Below are 18,121 nucleotides of genomic sequence, written 5' to 3'. Positions count from 1 at the left end.
GGCGGTGCCTGCGGGAGAACCCCACGCCGGAGGCACCGCGCCGCCGCAGCGGCCCCGCAGCAGAGCCCCCGACCCCCCCCACCGGGCCTTCGGCCGCCTTCGGCATTGCTCGGGCGCTTCCGCCGCCGCGCTTACATAAGGGGGAGGTGGCGCGCGCCGCGGCCCGCCCTCTCGCTGCCCGTGTCCTCGCGGCACCCTGCCCCTCCCCCTCCCGCGTGACACCGCCCGGGGGAGGAGAAGGGCAGGGCCAGCGCGTGCCTCCCCGCGCCCCGCCCCGCGGCGGGAGGGGCGGGCGGTGGCACGTGCGCCCCCCTCCCCGCCCCCAATGGCAGCCCGCTGCTCCCGCGCACGCTCAGTGCCGGCCGCTCGGCGAGGCGGCCGGGCCGGGCCGGGCCGGGCCGGGGTGGGGGGTGGGGCGCGGGCTCTCGGCGGGGCGCAGGCGCGGAGGGAGGGCCGCCGGGCGGGGAGGGCACGGGGGGGCGGTCCCCCTCCTCCTCCTCCTCCTCCTCCTCCTCCTCCTCCTTCCCCCGCCTCCGCGGGGGCCGGGTGACGCACGTGCGCGCGCCCCCGCGCGCTGTTGTCCGCTCGCTCCCGCGCCGCCTGCCCGTGCCTGCCTGCCGGCAGCGGGGCGCGCGCGGCGTGTGGGGCTGGCACGCGCGCTGTTGTTATTGGTGCCGCCGGCCGCGGCAGGGGGAGGGGGAGCGGGCGGGCGCCTCAGTCAGTGAGTTCTTTAAAGATGGCTGGAGCGGTGGCGGCTGCCGCGACTCCTGTGTACTGCGTGTGCCGGGAGCCCTACGACGTGAGCCGCTTCATGATCGAGTGCGACATCTGCAAGGACTGGTTTCACGGCAGGTAGGCGCTGGGAGCCGCGCGGGGCCGGGCGGCGCGGGGGCAGGGGCGCCGGGTCGGCCGGCCACTGGGCACAGGCGGTGGCAGTCACCCTCCCCCCGGTGACGGCCGGGGGGACAATGGCTACGCGGCGGCAGCACGGGGGCGGGGGGGGGTGGTGGTGGTGGCGGAAACCGGGCTCTTGTCTGCTCCGGCTCCCCCCCCGCGGCGGTGGCAGCGGCCGGTGCCGGCCAGCGCTGCCGTCCCTGGGCACATGGGCTCGCGTTTGCGAGGGGCGGCCGGGCCGGGCGGGGGGAGGCCGGTTATGAAAGAGCAACAGATGCGGGGCTCACCGGCGGGGCCGGCGCCACCCTGAAGTTGAGCCGGCTTCGGGGAGGCGTCGTGTTCCCCCCGCGCCCCCTCCCCCCGGGGGTCTCTCCCGGGACAGGGCGGTCTCTTGGCGGAGAAGTGCGGGGGGGGACACGGCGCCGGGTGCCGGGGCTCCCCCCCGACCGGTCCGGGCTCCCGGCTGCCGTGCGTTTTGTTTGGGTGCGCGCGGGGCGGAGGAGGGTCGCTCCGCTCTTCTCGACGCTTTGACGTTTCCAGCCCGGTCCCGAGCGGCCGCCGCCGACTCGCGTGTGTTTTGCGGAGCCGAGCGTGTGAATAATAAAGGCCCGGCGGCAGCCCCCGGCTGCGGGCGGGGGGAGGCGGCGGCGGCGGTGGGGATTCACGGGCAGTTAAACAAAGGAGCAAGTTGGGGGCCCGCGGCTCCAGCGGCTCGGCCGGGCCAGGGCTGCGGGGCTCCCGAGTGACCGCCCCCATTATGTGGGGAGCCCCGGCGGCGGCGTGCCGGCCGGGGAGCTGCCGGCCGTGTAGGAAGTGCCCTGTGATTGACAGCAGGACATTTAAATACCCCCCGTGTAACAAAAACAGGCTCCCGGCGAGACGGCCGCCTCGCCCTCTGCCGGCGCGGGGCGGCAGGGCCCGGTCGGGCCGGGCCGAGCGGAGCGGGGGCGGCTGCTGCTGCCGCCGGGGCCCCGCGGCCCCGGAGTGTCCCGGCACGCCGGGAGCGGCACCGGCGCCTCGCACGGCGCGGCTGAACAAAGCGGAGCCCGGGGAGGGCTGCCCGCCGCCGAGGGGTATCGTGCGGCCGGTCCCGCCGCCTGTGCCTTTCATCTCTGGCCCTCGGCGCTTGCGGCGGAGGAGCGATGGTTGTGTGGGTTTTGTGTCGCTGTTGTTTTTTCCTTTATTTATTTTTCTCTTTCTTCCCCTCAATGGCAGTAGAAAAATGCTGGCCAAAAGTAGGTTGCGTATCTCGGTGTTACTTAATAGTAATTGTTACACATGGGTGTTTTCTTGCCACGTTTTAGGATGAAAGGAAGGCTTTCAGCTTTTCAGATGTTGACTTGTGCTTACGTTGATTTGTTCTTTGTATATGAGTTTCCCCAGACTCAACCCACAGTATAATGAAACTGTGAAAAGGGCTTTGTAAACTGTAAAAAACTGGCAAAGTGAGATTGTTGTACCTTTAAAAACAACCCCTCGTTAATATTTTTAACTGGACTATGACTACTCTTGCCAGTACTGTTGTCTTGAAGCTAGATGCACAACAGCTTTTTTGGATAACAGTTACTTAATCCAAGTTCATCAGAACTTGGTCTCTTCCTTTAGTAGTAAAGGTGCAGACATCGTCTGAACGTCTTTGTACGGTTACAGGTTCTCTCTTGCAAGTGTTTTCCTGCGTTTGTGTGTTTTTCTCTCAGTTTGTGTTGGCAGTTGCTCCGCTTATGTGCAGGTTTAATCTAAACGCCGGCTTTGTGTACTAATATTACTGGAGCACAACTGAACTAATTTCTGAAATCGTTACGAGGAGGAGAGTATTGACTGTCTGATACTAAGGTGGGACAGACTGCTTTATAGCTTTCTTAAATCTTGGTCTGCATAAAGATCCATAGTGGTTCCTGTGCTTGAGCTCTGTCATGCAGCTGCTAGAAAACCAGTGCTAGCGTTGAACTATGATAGTCTGAAACCCTAAGTGCGGAAAGTAAGCAAGCAAGCCAGCAGGACCTGGCAACAGCCATGTTGCTCTGGGATTTAGTTGCATGCTCACCCAGTCTCATGACTGAGGGACAGGCTTGTGGGTGACCGGTTGTCCTCTACCAGCTGTGGTCTGCTGTGGGAGTGCCTTTCCCTTTGCTCTGCGAGTATCTGAAGACTGTTACGTGGCTTGTGAACTTCTTGGTTTCATGCTTTCTGGATTATTTCTTTCATTTTGTTTTTATTTTATTCCACCACCCCCTCGCCCCCAGTGCAATGGGATTGATTTGACGTTGTGTTAAGAAACATAGAAACCTGTGCTTACTTAAGTCTGTGCTGCACTAGCATGATACCTAGCATGTGTTAGACTATGGACTCTTTGCTGCCTTGCTGTGTGTATAGTCAAGGGAGTGCCTTAGCAATACGCTAGAGGCAGTACAAAGTCTGTTCTGACAGATTGGTACTAGTCCTTTTAAATTTTATGTGATGTTTTTACTGGGTGTTCTTGTGCTATCTGTTTCAAGTAACTGTGTTTTGGTTTACTGCTATCAATATATTAATGTTATCAAATGTGCATTTTATTCTGGTAAATATTTGTGTAGAAGCAAGTATTTTGATGTGCCCTACAAGGTTGTGAACCTACATATTCTGGGTTTTAGCTGCTCTTAAGAGTGGGTCTAACATCTTGTGTCATTACCTCTTGCTGAACAAAAGAGCGTAGTGTGTGTGTGTTCTAGGCTTCATCACTTTCTTGAATGGCTTGCAAGAGCAAAGAGACTACAGACTTAGGTGTGACAAACTGTCAAATCTTTCAGATGAGCAAATCCATTTATATTTTAGACAGTTTTTGTGTTTTCCCGGTCTTTTTATCTTCTTTAAATGAAACAGTCACACTAAGCTGCTTCCTCCTTTCTGGCACGTCTAGGATATACTCCAGCTAGGATGCAGCAGAGAAACTCCAGGTGTTCAACTTTTCCTTGAATCTGTTCAGTAACTCTTGACACCTATTTAGGTTCTTGGCTTCATCTTCAAATGATATATATCATAGTGTGATACTTCTGTCTCTGTTTTTTTGATGCTCTACCTCAGTTAACTACATACTGTCATCTTTTCTCAGTTGTGTTTTTTACTGTGATATATGCAGCCTTTTGCACAGATTATCTTTTTTTACACCAATCTTGCAGTCAGCTCTGTTCTTGGAATGTGTTTATGGAGCCTGCAGAAAATCAGTTGTCAGTTTTGAAATTTTGTCCTTTTTTCTGTATGATATCTGTACTCGACTAGATTTATGTGCATTGTGTAGACACTGCTTATTCCTGTAGACTAGATTTCAGGTAGGTTGAAACAAACTTAAATTTAAGCATATCGGTTTCAGGCATATTCAGTTTTTGTCTGCACAATGTAATGTTGTCTGTAATGCTTCAGGAGTAAGTGGTTGTAGAGTTAGGTTTTTAGGGCTGTTGCTTTGTAAAACTGCACTGGTACTGTACTGGTTGTAAAGGAGCATGGAGAAGTCAGTCAGGCATTTCAATCATGAGAGAAATGCAGGTACCCCTATGAAGTTTTCTGTGTAGCACTTTTCCAAGGTGTGTTGTGTTTTGTCAACAAGCATACTGTGAACTTCTAGCATGCCTCAATGAATGTCAGTTACATTAATGGTCTCTGCCTTTTAAAATGCCTGTAACCTTCTTAATTTTTTTTTTACATTAAAAAAAAATTTTTTTGAAACAAAGGAAATGTTTCGTTCTTCAAAGCTAGAACAGTGGAGAATAGGAAGGGAAAGCATCCTTGTTTTGAACAAAATTAGTAATTTTTCATAAAATTTCATAACGGCATCAACTTTGGTGTCTCCCCCTCAAGGAGAAGAAAGAAAGAAGGCAGCCCATGCGGCTTTACTTAGCTCGCATCTTTGGTGGTTTATGTAAATGAAACTTAAATTTGGAAGCCAAAAATCCTTTTTATTTTACACATTTTTATGTTTACAGGAATCAGCATTTCATTTGAGCAGGTAAGAGGGCAAGAAAGGAAATACGTTACTAATATTTGTGTAGTGTATGTACCTACATCTGTTGCAAAGCAAAATCAGATGATTAAATTTATATGGAATAGTTTTCAAATTGGTAGCTCTTGCTGTCAGGATTAATTCTGTATTCTGTGTTAGCCTTCCTGAAAAGAAGGATTCACTTTTTTTTCCTTTCCTAAGAGCAGTTCATTGATAGTATATAGAACTTTGCCATTAAGTGTTTGATGTTTTTTGCATCTTTGTCACTATTAAAAACCATTTAATAATATAATTTGAAAAGAAAGGTGATTCATGCACCTTTTGAAGATGATTATTTAAATTGCAGATGCCTTGAGGCTTTTTTCTTAAATAGAAAAAAAACCCTGTGCCAGTGTCACATCTAAGCTAAGTTCATGCAGAACATGTTTTTTCTGATATTGTATAGATTTGAGGCTGTCTTCATTTGGTCTCTGAAGAAACATAAAATTTCTCAACCACTCCTTGATGTGATGTCAGTTTCAAAATCAAGGTTCCATCTTGCAGCTGTTAGATTACATGGTACAGGTCCCTCAACACACCGGTTTGTACTCTGAAGGCAGGCTTTCTCCTTAAGAAGGAAATGCACATACTATAGTGACGACTACTCCTGAATTGGTTCTTTGTTTTGGAGCTTTATACATGAGGTTCTGCACGATGGGCTTCGCCAACTCTTTGCTGCTGAAAAAGACTGTCCCACTACTGGCTGTGTGCTGCTGTAATTTCTCTCTTGCTGGTTCAGTGCTTGTCTGATTGGTAAATCAACTCTGCGTGGAAAACTGATGAAACCCACTCTTTTGCTGGATTAGCTTTTTGTTGGATTGCTGAGCTGAACAGGCTCATCAAGGGCTAGGATGAATCCCAGACTGTTGCAAAACACTGGTGAGGGCTGTGTTGCTGGAGGAGATGATAGTGGGCAGGAAAAGACAGAGGAACTACCAATTTTTCTTCCTTACTGCCCACTTCAGGATTGATTTTGCTCACCCAGTTTTGTGGAACCTTGTTTTTGTGTCTCTGTCACCATATATGATTTGGCTTTGAAGCTGATGGCCTTGACCCAGACCCATCTGCTCATCTAGTGGGTTCCATAGCAAGCGAGGCATTTCCAGCCCAGCTGCAGACAGGTGACCCCAGAGCATCACCTGTTTGCAGAGACAGGTGAAGCTCTTGCCTCTGTCTTAAAGGGACTTAGAGGACAAGGTATGGTGATGCTCATGTTAAGAAACATGGAGACTCCTAAGAGAGACTTTTAGAAAAGGCTGCAAAGAGAGGCAGTTACAAATGCCTTCTGGTACAGACCTTCTGTTCGCAGAAAATTAAGGCCCAGTGATTATAAATGTTTGGGGGCTTGAACTGAATCAACAAATCCTTGTCTGGTCACTAGAGCTTTGGTCTGGCACCAGAGGCTCTTGAGCTGACTTACTGGCTTTTATAGTGTATAAGCCTTAATTTTTTTCCTGAGGCAACTGGGTGTATGCTAGGAAACTGTTTTAGACTTCAAGGGAAAGTTAATGTGTGTGTTAACCTTATTTTCTTTGGTTTAGCCTTGTATCCTCAGAGGTAGGATGGAAGCCGCAGCTTAAGTCCAGTTGAGCTGTGTGTCCTCTGCCAGAGAATTAAGTGACTTCAGCTCTTCTAAGTATACAAAAGCTAACACAGTTTTGGTTAAATGGAGAAGAAACTAATAATAATAAGATGCCAGACTAGCACTTATGTAATAGGGTGTTTGTTTCCCATCCTTTTATAGTCTTCATTTGAGCAAACCATTTTTTCCCTCTTGGTTCCCATCTGTGAAGTGGGAAGACTTATTAATATATATTAAAGTAGATGTATGCTTGTATGCTACTATAATAAGCACTGTAGAGTAGTAAGTATTCAAATTTCTTCAATTTTTGAAGCTGTGTAATAACACGTAGAATTATATGTACAAGGTGGTTTTTTTCTTTATGGTTTTCTTGAAAAACTGGCTTTATTTGAACTATGTATACTTTGAAAGTTAACGCTTCTTTCCTTTAGATCTGTAACTTGGTAATTTTTATCATTTGATGTTGTGAAATAAAACATAGATGGTTTTGAATATGCATGCTGAAATGATAACTAGGCAAGGAAAAAAAGTGCTGTCCAATGAAGATCTGTAAGAGAACTGAAGGGTACATAGTTCAGCTTTTTTAATTAGAATTGCAACAAGATTCTAGTGAGTTTTTAAACAATTGCTAAATGCTAATAGTTCTAATTTCTAAAGTACAAATTAATTATGGCCTATTTGGTGTTAGTTGAAAGATGCAAAGTTTCAGAATTAGTGACTTAAACACTGCCTTTAATTTTTTGTACTGTTGTACCCGACCTATATCAATATATTTGATATAGTTCTTTTTTCTTCAGCCATTCTTGACTATGCAGACAAAGGCGCTGTAAGTCTTTATGTGTAACTTAATTAGCTAGTTAATTTATGATGATTTTATATTCCACAAATGTAATTTGTTGATGCTTACATAGCACTTCAGTATCTTCCTTTCCTTTTGTTATATTTAATGTATGCTTGATTTGACTGAAGAATTAAAATATTTTCAGAAGGTTCTGTTTTGTGACTTCTGTATCTAGGAACTACAGAGGTAAGAGCAGTCTGGATGGGGGGCTGCTCCTTGATACACCGTGTGCATACATCTGCTAGGTGCTACAGTGAAGAGCATGAAATACATTCTTTTTATTTTAAACTTACCTTGATCTGTTTATAAATCTGAGTTCTCTTACAGCAAGACAATGGCAATAAAATGGATTAAGCTTTACAGTGGAGTATGACTGTTAACTGCCAGTGGGCAAAATCACATTAATTTTGTTTTCATTCTTCATTTGTGGTGAAGCTTTTTTTGTGTGGACAATTTTCATATTAATTAGATTTCTTGCGCTCAGTGCAGTTTTCTGTGCACTTTCTATATCGTCTCTTGAAAGATCATGAGATAGTGTCTCCATTCTGTTTACATGACAGTTTGCACAAGTTGAAGATGAACTCATACTCTTCTTATAAATAATTGTACTTTCCTATATAATTTAAAATAAAATACCATTGTCTCAAAACAACTCCGAGTAATCAGTAAAGACTTTCATAGGTACAATGTGCATGCTTTAAAAACAGGAACATGCTCCAGTTTTAAATTTGTCTCATTGCTGAAGTATGAAAATTCAATTAACAACATTGCTATTACTTTATTAGCAATGTAGGAGAGATGTTTTAGTGACATATACAGCTTTTAAAATAGCTAAGCTATGTTTCATTTGTCAGTCCTTTCTAATGTATTGTAACATTAGCTCATGAATACACAGAACTAACAATCTATGGAGTATGAATAGTCTTGAGATGTCTGCTATATGGTGGTAATGTGGATTTATGTGGCTAGTAACATCTCCTCAGGTCAATTCTGCTTTTGAATGGAATTAATATTTAATACTGTTTTCTCCATTACTTCAGCATTAACTAAAGTAGACTTTAAGACTGGTCTTTCTTTTTGAAAATATTGAGTTCATTGTTGCTCAGGCAGGCATAAATGCTGATGTTTGCCACAAAAGCAAGAAAGCTTTTTTTAAAAACCCTCCCACATCATTCTGTCTTAAAAGCCAACTGGAGTGAGGATGACTGTTCTAAATTTTTAATACATTGTGGTAAGAATTCTATTTATTTTCATTTGAAACTGTCAGATGAAATTGTAGCTAGCCTGGGAAATTAATTTCATAAATTCATGTTTGTTCCATTTACATTAGTGCTTTATTCACTTAAAGGCTCTTAAAGCACTATTCATGAAAATGAGTGCAGGGAAAGGTGACTTTCTTAGAAATGAAATCTTTGATATTGAGGATATAGGATTGATCTGATCTCTCATTCTTAGCACTTATTGGACAGTATTATCTGAACAGAGTGATGTTTTTCTTTTGGGATATTGATGTCTGAAGGCCAATAAACAAAGACCAAAATGGGTAAATGAAGAGCACCTAAGGAAATTGCTGTATCTTATTACCTGATAGTACTTGTAAAACTTCTAGTTGGCTTGCCTAAAGCATGCATTTTTAGTTTTGTTTCAATAACAAAAATATTTGGATTTTTTTCACTAAAAGATTACATCATGCTGTTGACTTGCAAATCTCAGTGTCAAGAGCAGGCGGCAGTGAAATGAGGCACTGCAACTTCACGTGCAGCATTCAGGGTTACCGATGGGCAGATCTGTGAGCTGTAGAGTGCTATACAGAGCCATCTAGGAACAGTACCAAAAGCAAAATAGCCATACAAACGTGACATCGTGCCCAGGCAAATCTTGCCAGTCTACTGCCTCTCAGGATAGTGTTTTCCCTTTTTTTCCTTGATGGTGTGCCGTGTTGACATGCCACAGCCTCAAGCCCTGACGCGCTGTCCTAGGTATTTCTCTGTGCTCTATTGCTTATGTAAGATAGGACCAAAAGCATGTTAACAAAAATGGTGTACACATGTAGTCTTTTAAATCTCAAGTTAAGTTCCAACTACAGTATCTGTGTGCTCAGAGGACACATCGATGTGATGCGAAGGTGAGCAGCAACTTGCTGCCTCTGATGCAGTGCCCTCCTGTGTGAATTCCTAGGACCTCTGGGGGCATCACTTTGAATCTCTTAATGCTGCGGTAAGATGTGCTGCTCTGATGTAATGAATATAAAAGAAGTAGTTAGATTGTTGTTCTCATTCTTGCTAAGAACGAACAGGGCAGCTGTAGTATTGAGTGAGTGGACTAGTGTCCGTGCTGTATAGTGTCTTATTTAACTGAGTGAAAGCAGGTGCCTTGACTGTAGGCTTATACTTCCATCACGGTAAGCTGGATTGTGCTTGAAGCATCATGAAACTCTGGTAAGAAGGATTTAGGTATGAGCTAGAGCTAGGAGTACCATTTGAGTGGATCAGATTTTTCTGAAGGGAAGATGTAACTCTTAAGTGCTTCTGCAAGTGTTACCTCTCAGCTTTTATATTTTACCAGTAGGGGCAAATTCTAACTTTGTTTTGTTTTTTGAAAAACTCTGCTAGCATCGCCAATGAGAATGTACTGTGCATTCCACTTCCTGGCCCTTATTTGAGTGTGGAAATGACTTTATTGGCTAATGAAAAAACCATAAACCCTCCACTTGATAGAAGAATAAAGCTCTTTCCTCCTAGTTAGTTCTGGTACTGGATACTGAATAGACTTACTACTATGAGAGAGATCAAAATCTTGTGTATCGGTGAAAGGAAGGTATTGGTTGGTGCCAGCTGGTGCCAGTGCTTGACCTGTTAATGTGAGGTGCCCTTGTACGTGAGGTATCTTTGCAAGGAACACATAAGTCGTCTTTTCCCAAAAGTAGTTCCTTATGCTAAGGAATAGATCTGAGATAGCTCTACAATCTTGTTTGTTTGTTGCACTTCTGTGGTCTTGTGCCTTTTTTCTTCCCTTCCAACATGTGACTGTTAATGCATGTCTCTAGTTGGCTGAATCTTTGTCTTTCATAGGGTAGCACTGCATCTAAGTCTTTTTTTCCTTTGTTGCTACACACAGTGTTAAGCCACGATGTTATGTGGGGAGGGGGACAGGGAAATGAGACAAAATAATGAAAAAGTAGTAAAAAATGGGAAAATAAAGCTTTAGCCTTTCAGTGTGGTTGGATGGTCAGCAAAATGATTTTGAGCAAGTATCTTGTTTGTCTGGACTAAACTTCCATGTAACAGGCACTCGTACATTTGCATCATGTAATTAAGAGTGAATTGCAATGCATTCCTTACTGCTCTTGGCACATGTGTGCTGAGAATGGAAGTGAACACATCCCTGCAAGTATGTGATGTCAGTTCCCAGTGCAAACTACATGGGAAATGACTAGGGAGTTGCTTGTGGACCATATAGCAGCTTGAAGCGGGAAAGCCTCTATCTGCAGTTTTCCGCACCATCCCAGGGCAGTGCTAGTAAAATGTAATATGCTTTTCATAACCCATTAATAAATGTTTTGCATAGTCTATCTTTCTGTTGTGGTTTTTTTTTTTTGTACAGCTAATGGAGAATTTAGCGACATAAGTAGCAGACAAATGTGTTTTGTGTACTGGATTGTTGGTTAATGCAGTATAGTAAAATTCTGTTTCTTATAATGCTAACCTGAGGAAGCTGGACAAGTCTCTTTCCAGTGTGAGTGTGTCATTGCTCTGAGGCTCTGAGAAAATCCTTAGCTTTCTATGAAGTTTGTGCAGCATGATACTTTGGAAAAAGGTTTTTGTTAGGAAATGTGCTCTACCCCTTAATATACTTGCCAGTGTCATGTATACCCTCATATATGTTTGGAAGAAAGACTGTAAAGTCCTGAATGATCATTGTTGGACATTTACTGACTGTATGCTAAGAGGCTGGGAGTAAAGCAGACACTTCCTTTTCAAAAATCTGTAGCAGACACAAAGTAACTGGACAGGACTCCGGTTTTCAGGCGTCTGAAAGGTCAGAACTGAGATTAGGAGATTTATTTTTTTTTGTTCTCAGGGTATCTACAAAGGGGGTAAGCAGCATAGTGAAGAAGAGTGTCTTCTAGGTGAAAAGCTGGATGGAGAGAGGACAGGAAAGTGAAGACAATGCAGAAGGAAATGGTTATTAGAACGAAGAATACTTGGAGAATGTTAATACTGCAAGAGTCTGGAGTTTTGAATTTGAACATTAATTTGTGAGTGAAAAAAGCCTCAGTACTAAAATATCTGTTGCAGTGACCAATCACTCTGAAGTGTGGAAGATCCAAGTTCTAATGCAGCTCATAGGCTTGCTGATGCAGACGCATGGTTGGGTTTTTTTTATTTGATGGAAACTACTTCATGGTGTGCAAAAAATAAGAAGTGAGGATCAACATTAAATTTAAAATGTAGCTTTCTGTATCTTTCTCTGAACGGAATCTAACCTGCATCAGCTGTATCAAGCCCAATCTTAATTCTTGCATTTTCTGAAGATAAATTCACAGTTTGAGGTTGTCTTATGTAGCTGTATGGTTTGAATTGCTAAAAGTAAAAACTGTCTTTTTAAAGAAAGCTGACTCTGTATTTAAGTTGATGTACTACAAATTATAAGGTTGGAGAATTCTCACTCTTCAGGAAGCTTGATTATTTTTTCTTAGTATTTTTAGTTTTACTTAGTTTCATAGCCAGTGCTGTGTAATACAGACTGATAAATAATCCTTTCTGTAATTGAATTGTGAGAAAATGGCTTATACTTTGCATTCAGTGAATTATTGCAGTGGGTTTGCATGGCAAGGTTTTGGTAATGGTGGGGGGGCACAGGGGTGGCCTCTGTGAGGACATGCCAGAAGCTTCCCTCATGTCCAGTGGAGCCAATGCCAGCCGGCTCTGAGACAGACCTGCTGCTGGCCAAGGCTGAGTTAATCAGAAGGGGGGGGGGGGGGGGGGGGGCGGGAATGAACTGTGCCAGCCAAAGAGAGGAGTGAGACTGTGAGAGTGACAACTTTGCAGGCACCAAGGTCAGTGAAGAAGGAGGGGGAGGAAGGGCTCCCCACACTGGAGCAGGTGGATGCCCAAAGGAGGCTGTGACCAGTGGGAATCCCACAGTGGAGCAGGTTTGCTGGCAGGACTTGTGACCCTGTGGGGAACCCGCTCTGGAGCGGTCTGTTCCTGAAGGACTGCACCCCGTGAAAGGGACCGATGCTCGAGCAGTTTGTGAAGAACTGCATGCAGCCTGTGGGAAGGACTCACCTTGGACGAGTTAATGGAGAACTGTCTCCTGTGGGAGAGACCTCATGATGGAGCAGGGGAAGAGTGTGAGGAGGAAGGAGTGGTAGAAACATGTGATGAACTGACCGTAACCCCCATTCCTCATTGCCCTGTGCCACTCAGGAGGAGGTGGTAGAGTAATTGGGAATTAAGTTAAGTCCAGGAAGAAGGGAGGGGTTGGGGGAAGGTGGGTTTTTTTCTGATTTGAATTGTAATAAATTAATTTCCACAAGTTGAGTCTATTTTTCCCATGGTGGTGATTGCTGAGTGATCTACCTGTTCTTATCTTGACCCACGAGCCTTTCGTTATATTTTCTCTCCCCTGTCTGGTTGAGTTGGGGAGTGACAGAGTGGCTTTGGTGGGCACCTGGCACCCAGCCAGGGTCAAACCACCACAATTAATGAACTCAGTAAAGGCTCTTTATCTAGGAAACGCTTGTGGTAAAGGATTGTTTTCATGCTGAAGTATTTACTTATTTTTGATAATTATTAAAGAAAAAACCTTTTAGCACTTTCAGATTACGTTAGCAGAGGTTGTAAAGAAAAGTAAATCACTGTTACCACTTTCAAACTAGAAAGGCAACAACTGTTAACTGTTACTTGTACTCCAAAAAGGCTGGTGGGTATGAGTCAGGTTGCAAATTTGAAGTCCTCACCAGTTCCTGAAATATTTAGAGAAATGGACAGTTCTGCTTATCTAAAAGAAACGGGTGCATTCATAGTCGGGGGTAGACTGTTATGTTCCTGTAGGAAGCACTGTTAAATCAGACTAAGAAAAAGGCAAAAGGTTGTGCTGTAATGTAAGCCCACTGTATGTATTTATTCACTAATGTCAGGAACAGGGACCAGACTGAAAATAATCTTGTTGATGTCTGAGCACCCTAACCAGAAGACTGTGTTTGGGTCACATTACATTCTATTCTGGGCCTATATTTCTTGTATTCTTTTCTGCAGAGTAAGAGGCTGTAAGTGGAGGAGATAAAGTGACCTTACATAAAAACTGACACGGTGGGTGAACGTTGCCTTGAGATGCATGAGCTTGAACTCCCACAACCTGAATAAGCACTGCTGCTATCTCACTTGGAAAAACAAAATAACTTCTCCCTTCCTAACTATTTTTTAATGCCCAGTATTTTGAAAGCATGACAGTGGTGCTTGCCTTCTGGCTTGGATGCCAGGGAACGGGGAACATGCTGGCTGGGTGCACAGGGCAAGCAGTATAGATGGTGCTTTTGGAATTTTCAGGTCAAGTGGTGAGGTGCCAGGTGAGTGTAGGTACTGCAGTGGTTAGCTGTCTGTCTTCTGAATTCAGGTAGGCTTTAGGCGCCAGCATCCTTATTTGGATATTGCCCTGATACCCTTGTATAGATGTATCCATTCCCCTCCCCCACCACGTTCTTGCAGTTTTTCCCCTCATTGTTCTGTACTCTGGATTTGAAAGTAGTTGTTCTTTACAACTGTTTATTCCAAGGCTGCCTCCTGTTGTACTTGCTGTTTTAATTAATCCACTTGGTATCAGTTGGTGTGGAACAATAGTCCTCTGGTAGTCTTATTTTTGGTTTAAACTACATTTATAACAGTGTAGTGACATACCCAAATTAATCTAGAATATTTTGATTTAATAAATAACTTTCACAGAACTATTGAGGTTGAAAGGGATCTTTTAAGATCATCTAGTCCACTTTGTCTGCTCAAGCAGGGTCAGATGGAGCAGGCTGCTTAGGACTGTGTCCAGTTGTGTTCTGAATATCTCCACAGATGGACACTCTGCAACCTCTCTGGGCAACTTCTTCCAATGTTTGACCACTCTAGCAGCTAAAAAAGTAATACATATTTGTTTTCCTTGTATTTAGATGGATTTCATATGCTTTAATCTGAGGCCATTGCCTTTTGTCCTGTCACTGGGCACTGCTGAGCAAAGTCTTATCACCTTTCCCCTCCCATCAGAGGAATTTTATACACATTGATATTTGCACACATTGGTAAGATTCCCCCTGCAATTTCAGCTCTCCAGGCTGAAGGATCACAGCTCTCTCAGGCTCTCCTCATCTGAAAGACGCTTTAGTCCCTTAATCATTTTCGTGGCACTTGGCTGGACTTGCTTGGTGTGTCCATGTCTCTTCTACTGGGGATCCCAGAACTGAAGCTTGTACTCCAAGTGTGGCCTCGCCACTGTTGAGTAGAGGGGAATGATCACCTCCCTTTGACTGAATTCGGACAGGCTTTTCCTGACAAGGCCCAGGAGGCTGTTGGATGCCTTTGCCACAAGGTTGCATTGCTGGGTGATGATGAGCTTGTCCACCAGGGCTACAAGGTCCTTCTCCTGCAGAGCTGCATTCCAGCCAGTTGGCCTCCAGCATGTAGTGGTGCAGATTACCCTTGCAGACAAAGCCTAAAACCAGTAATAATGTGTACTTTCACTCTTGAATTGCAAATACATCATTTACTTAACTTATATCAAAACATTTTCATATAATCACTTGTAGTATTAACACTCAAAATAAAACACTTGGATGTGTTGCTCTTTGGCAGACTTCCTGTCTTCTCTCATAGAAACAATTAAGCAAAACTTGAATCAGAAAGTTTGTCTCAAAGAATTAATTTTGTGGTTTTCACAGTAAGTAAACCATAATGCATCCTGTAATTTTTACAGAACTGGTAGATGTCTGTGCTCATTTCCAGGGGACCTTTTGCAGTAGGTCCTCTGCTTCCTGCTTCATACTTTGCTTGTGCGTTTCTTTGAGCGTTCTTGTTGTTGGTATTTTGCCCACTATGAAAAAGACACTGTAAGAGAGCTATGTATACATATACTAGAGTGATAGAGAGATAAAATCTTTTTCCCCCCACCTAAAAGCTGTGGAGCTGAGTAGCACAGACAGTGAAGTAAAGATTGCCTCTACAAGTGTTTGTGTGTGAAGTCTAGAATAAAAGATGTGGATTTGTGCTTTTGCAAATAATTTAGACGGCTCCATATAGCTTATGATAGAGTAAACCTGGTTTCAGTAGCTTGGATCTGAACTTTTTAGAGTTTTAGATTAAAATCAGTATGTCACATTATATCCAGAATAAAAATTATTTCTGCAGATAAAATTCAATCTTAGTGCTGATGTAACTAAATCCCCCAAACTCTGTTTAGATCTGCACTATTGAAGTTTCCATGTGGTCTGAAAATTACTGTGCTTCATTAATTCCATTTGAAGAGTATTGAACAGTTGGATTTCTGTAGATGGAATAATGTGTAAAAGTAACTTCTTGGTATGTTATGGACTGCATGGACAGTTTTGGCTAGTCTGACCCTCTGGACCTCTGCAAACAGCTGAGAATCCAATAACGATCTCTAAATGATGAGCATTATCTAGTTGACTGAAGGAGCTTATTCTGCTTACTGCTTTGCCAGCCAGTCAGTGTAACATCTGATATTTAAACTCATTATCTGTGTATCTGAAACAGTTTGCTTGTATCATAGCTTAAATAGAAGTTAATGTAATCAGCTACTCCATCTGTGTTTGAAATGAGGATGGTGAGATAGAGATGATGAGACAGTTTGCTCTCAGATTTCTTCAAAAATGAAGCATCTGTCTCTACTTGCTGTTGACTGCAAGTCTATTTACCTTACAAGAAGTAAGGTATTTCAAAGCTATAGGAGCCATCATGTATTATTTTATGTTGTGGTTAGAAGATGGCTAAAAAGTTCTTAGTAAAGTTCAAAAAATACTGTAGGCTGGAGGAGGAATTACACCGTTGAGAAGCAGAGGAATTTAAAAAAAAGTCTTTGATTACTAATTTTTTTTTCTTTATAGGAGAACTAATTTAATTATTTGAATTTTGAAGGCAATAAAAGGTTCATTTCAGATACAGCTGCAGAGACTCTGAATGCTACTGTGAGTGTTAAGGTTACTTAGGAGGCGCCAGGAGGTCTTTAAAACCAACCTGGTTCAGAAATTTTTAGACCAGTTGGGTGATAAACTGTATTTGGTATAGGGAGCCAAGTAAAAGGTGTGTAAAGTAGGCAAAGACCAAGTCTGCTGTTGCTGCAGTCAGTAAAAGCAGCAGATAGTAGCATACAGTAACCCAGGATTAAGGGATTTGCAGCAATGGAGTCTTAAGGTTGTGCTAATACTCGTTACTGGTGCTACAGTGTGGGAGACAGAAGAGGGTATTGCCTGATGTTGTTAGCAGAAAGTCATATTTTCAAATCATGCCTGACAATTTTCCAATGAAGTGACACAGTTTAAAAACAATCGTTAGCTTCCTAATCAATCCTCTCAGACTGAGAAGCCACATGGGTTTGTTACTGTTCGCCTCAAAACCTTTTTTTTCTCACTGTGCTTGAAGACAAGACAGATCTGATGGTGTGTACTGACAGTATTACTCAGGATGTCGAAAGCTTTACAGACTGTGCATTGCATAAAATAACACAGTACCAGTAGTGCTTGTCATGCTTCGTGATCTTTCTAAACAGCTCATCTTTATTAGGCAACCTGATCTTTCTAAACAGCTCGTCTTTATTAGGCAACCAGAATAACCAGCTAGTACTCTCTGTAGGAAGCTGCAGTCCATGCCCTTTGTTGATGAGCAGTCAACACTTCTAGCTATTGAGAAGGAAATGGAACTGCTGAAGACATACCAACAAATTCCCAGATGAATTAAACCCAGCTTTTAATATACAGTGCAGGTCATCTAAAAGAGGTGGTTGGCCTAATACCTCATACCTAATATTAAAGAGATGCTTTATATATAATATTCCGTAAGAATATTATAATAAATGTTTTTGGGCTTTTTTTTTTGTGAGACTTGGCTGTAAGTAATTCTGGAATTTGGAGACTGCTGTGAGTGAGTATGCAAGAACTGTTAGTGAGTTTTTTTCTATTCAGTGTCTAAAAATTAAACCCCAAATGTTGAGTCTTGTTTCCCTAAAAGCTGATGTAAAGGGATATTTCTTTTACTAAGAGCAGGTAAATATCTTCACACTTCACAATGGTCATCACATTTTTCTTCAAACTAGGAGGTGGGAATCTAGCTGAAAATTTGTCCTTCTGATCTTGTCCTGCTTTATGGAAATCCATGTTTGCTGTGGTTTGGAAATGTAGCTTTCAGACTGTTTGGGTTACTTGCTTGTTTTTTGGATCTGTTACAGTTACTGCTGTACTTCAGTGAATTACCTGCTGGAAATAGTGTCTTGTAGGCACATAACATACTGATGGTGGCATGAAGTCATATATCTGCCTGGTACATGCCTCAGCTACTTTTGTAGCTGGAGCTACAGGTAACTGGTCTCAAGGAACCGGTAAAACTAAACGCTTCATCTAAGAAGGGTTGGTATACCTAGAGAGAGTCAGACTAAGACCACCTTAAATGCTGTGCTGTCTAAAGAACCTTGCTTCACCTACAGCATCTGGTGCCAATGAATGCGTGTTTGACTTAGTAATGTCTCTTTCCATGTTGTGCAGGGTATAGGATTAAATTCTAGCAAGTTTTTCAGG

At 43.6% G+C, this 18,121-nt stretch overlaps 1 protein-coding gene across 2 annotated transcripts in view; it reads left to right on the top strand.

The window, feature by feature from the left end:
* The first annotated feature begins 569 nt into the window (after nucleotides 1-569).
* KDM7A (lysine demethylase 7A) overlaps nucleotides 570-18,121 on the top strand; it is a 71,847-nt gene continuing 54,295 nt past the window's right edge. For both annotated transcript variants that reach the window (XM_055807581.1, XM_055807580.1), the window contains exon 1: nucleotides 570-852. In XM_055807581.1, coding sequence (XP_055663556.1) covers nucleotides 737-852 — 116 coding nt within the window. In that variant the 5' untranslated portion in view covers nucleotides 570-736. The remainder of the gene's footprint in view (nucleotides 853-18,121) is intronic.

The sequence above is a fragment of the Falco peregrinus genome, chromosome 6, assembly GCF_023634155.1.
Source record: "Falco peregrinus isolate bFalPer1 chromosome 6, bFalPer1.pri, whole genome shotgun sequence".
Classification (NCBI taxonomy): domain Eukaryota; kingdom Metazoa; phylum Chordata; class Aves; order Falconiformes; family Falconidae; genus Falco; species Falco peregrinus.
Note: the sequence above shows the minus strand (reverse complement) of the source record. Positions and strands in the feature narration are given on the sequence as shown.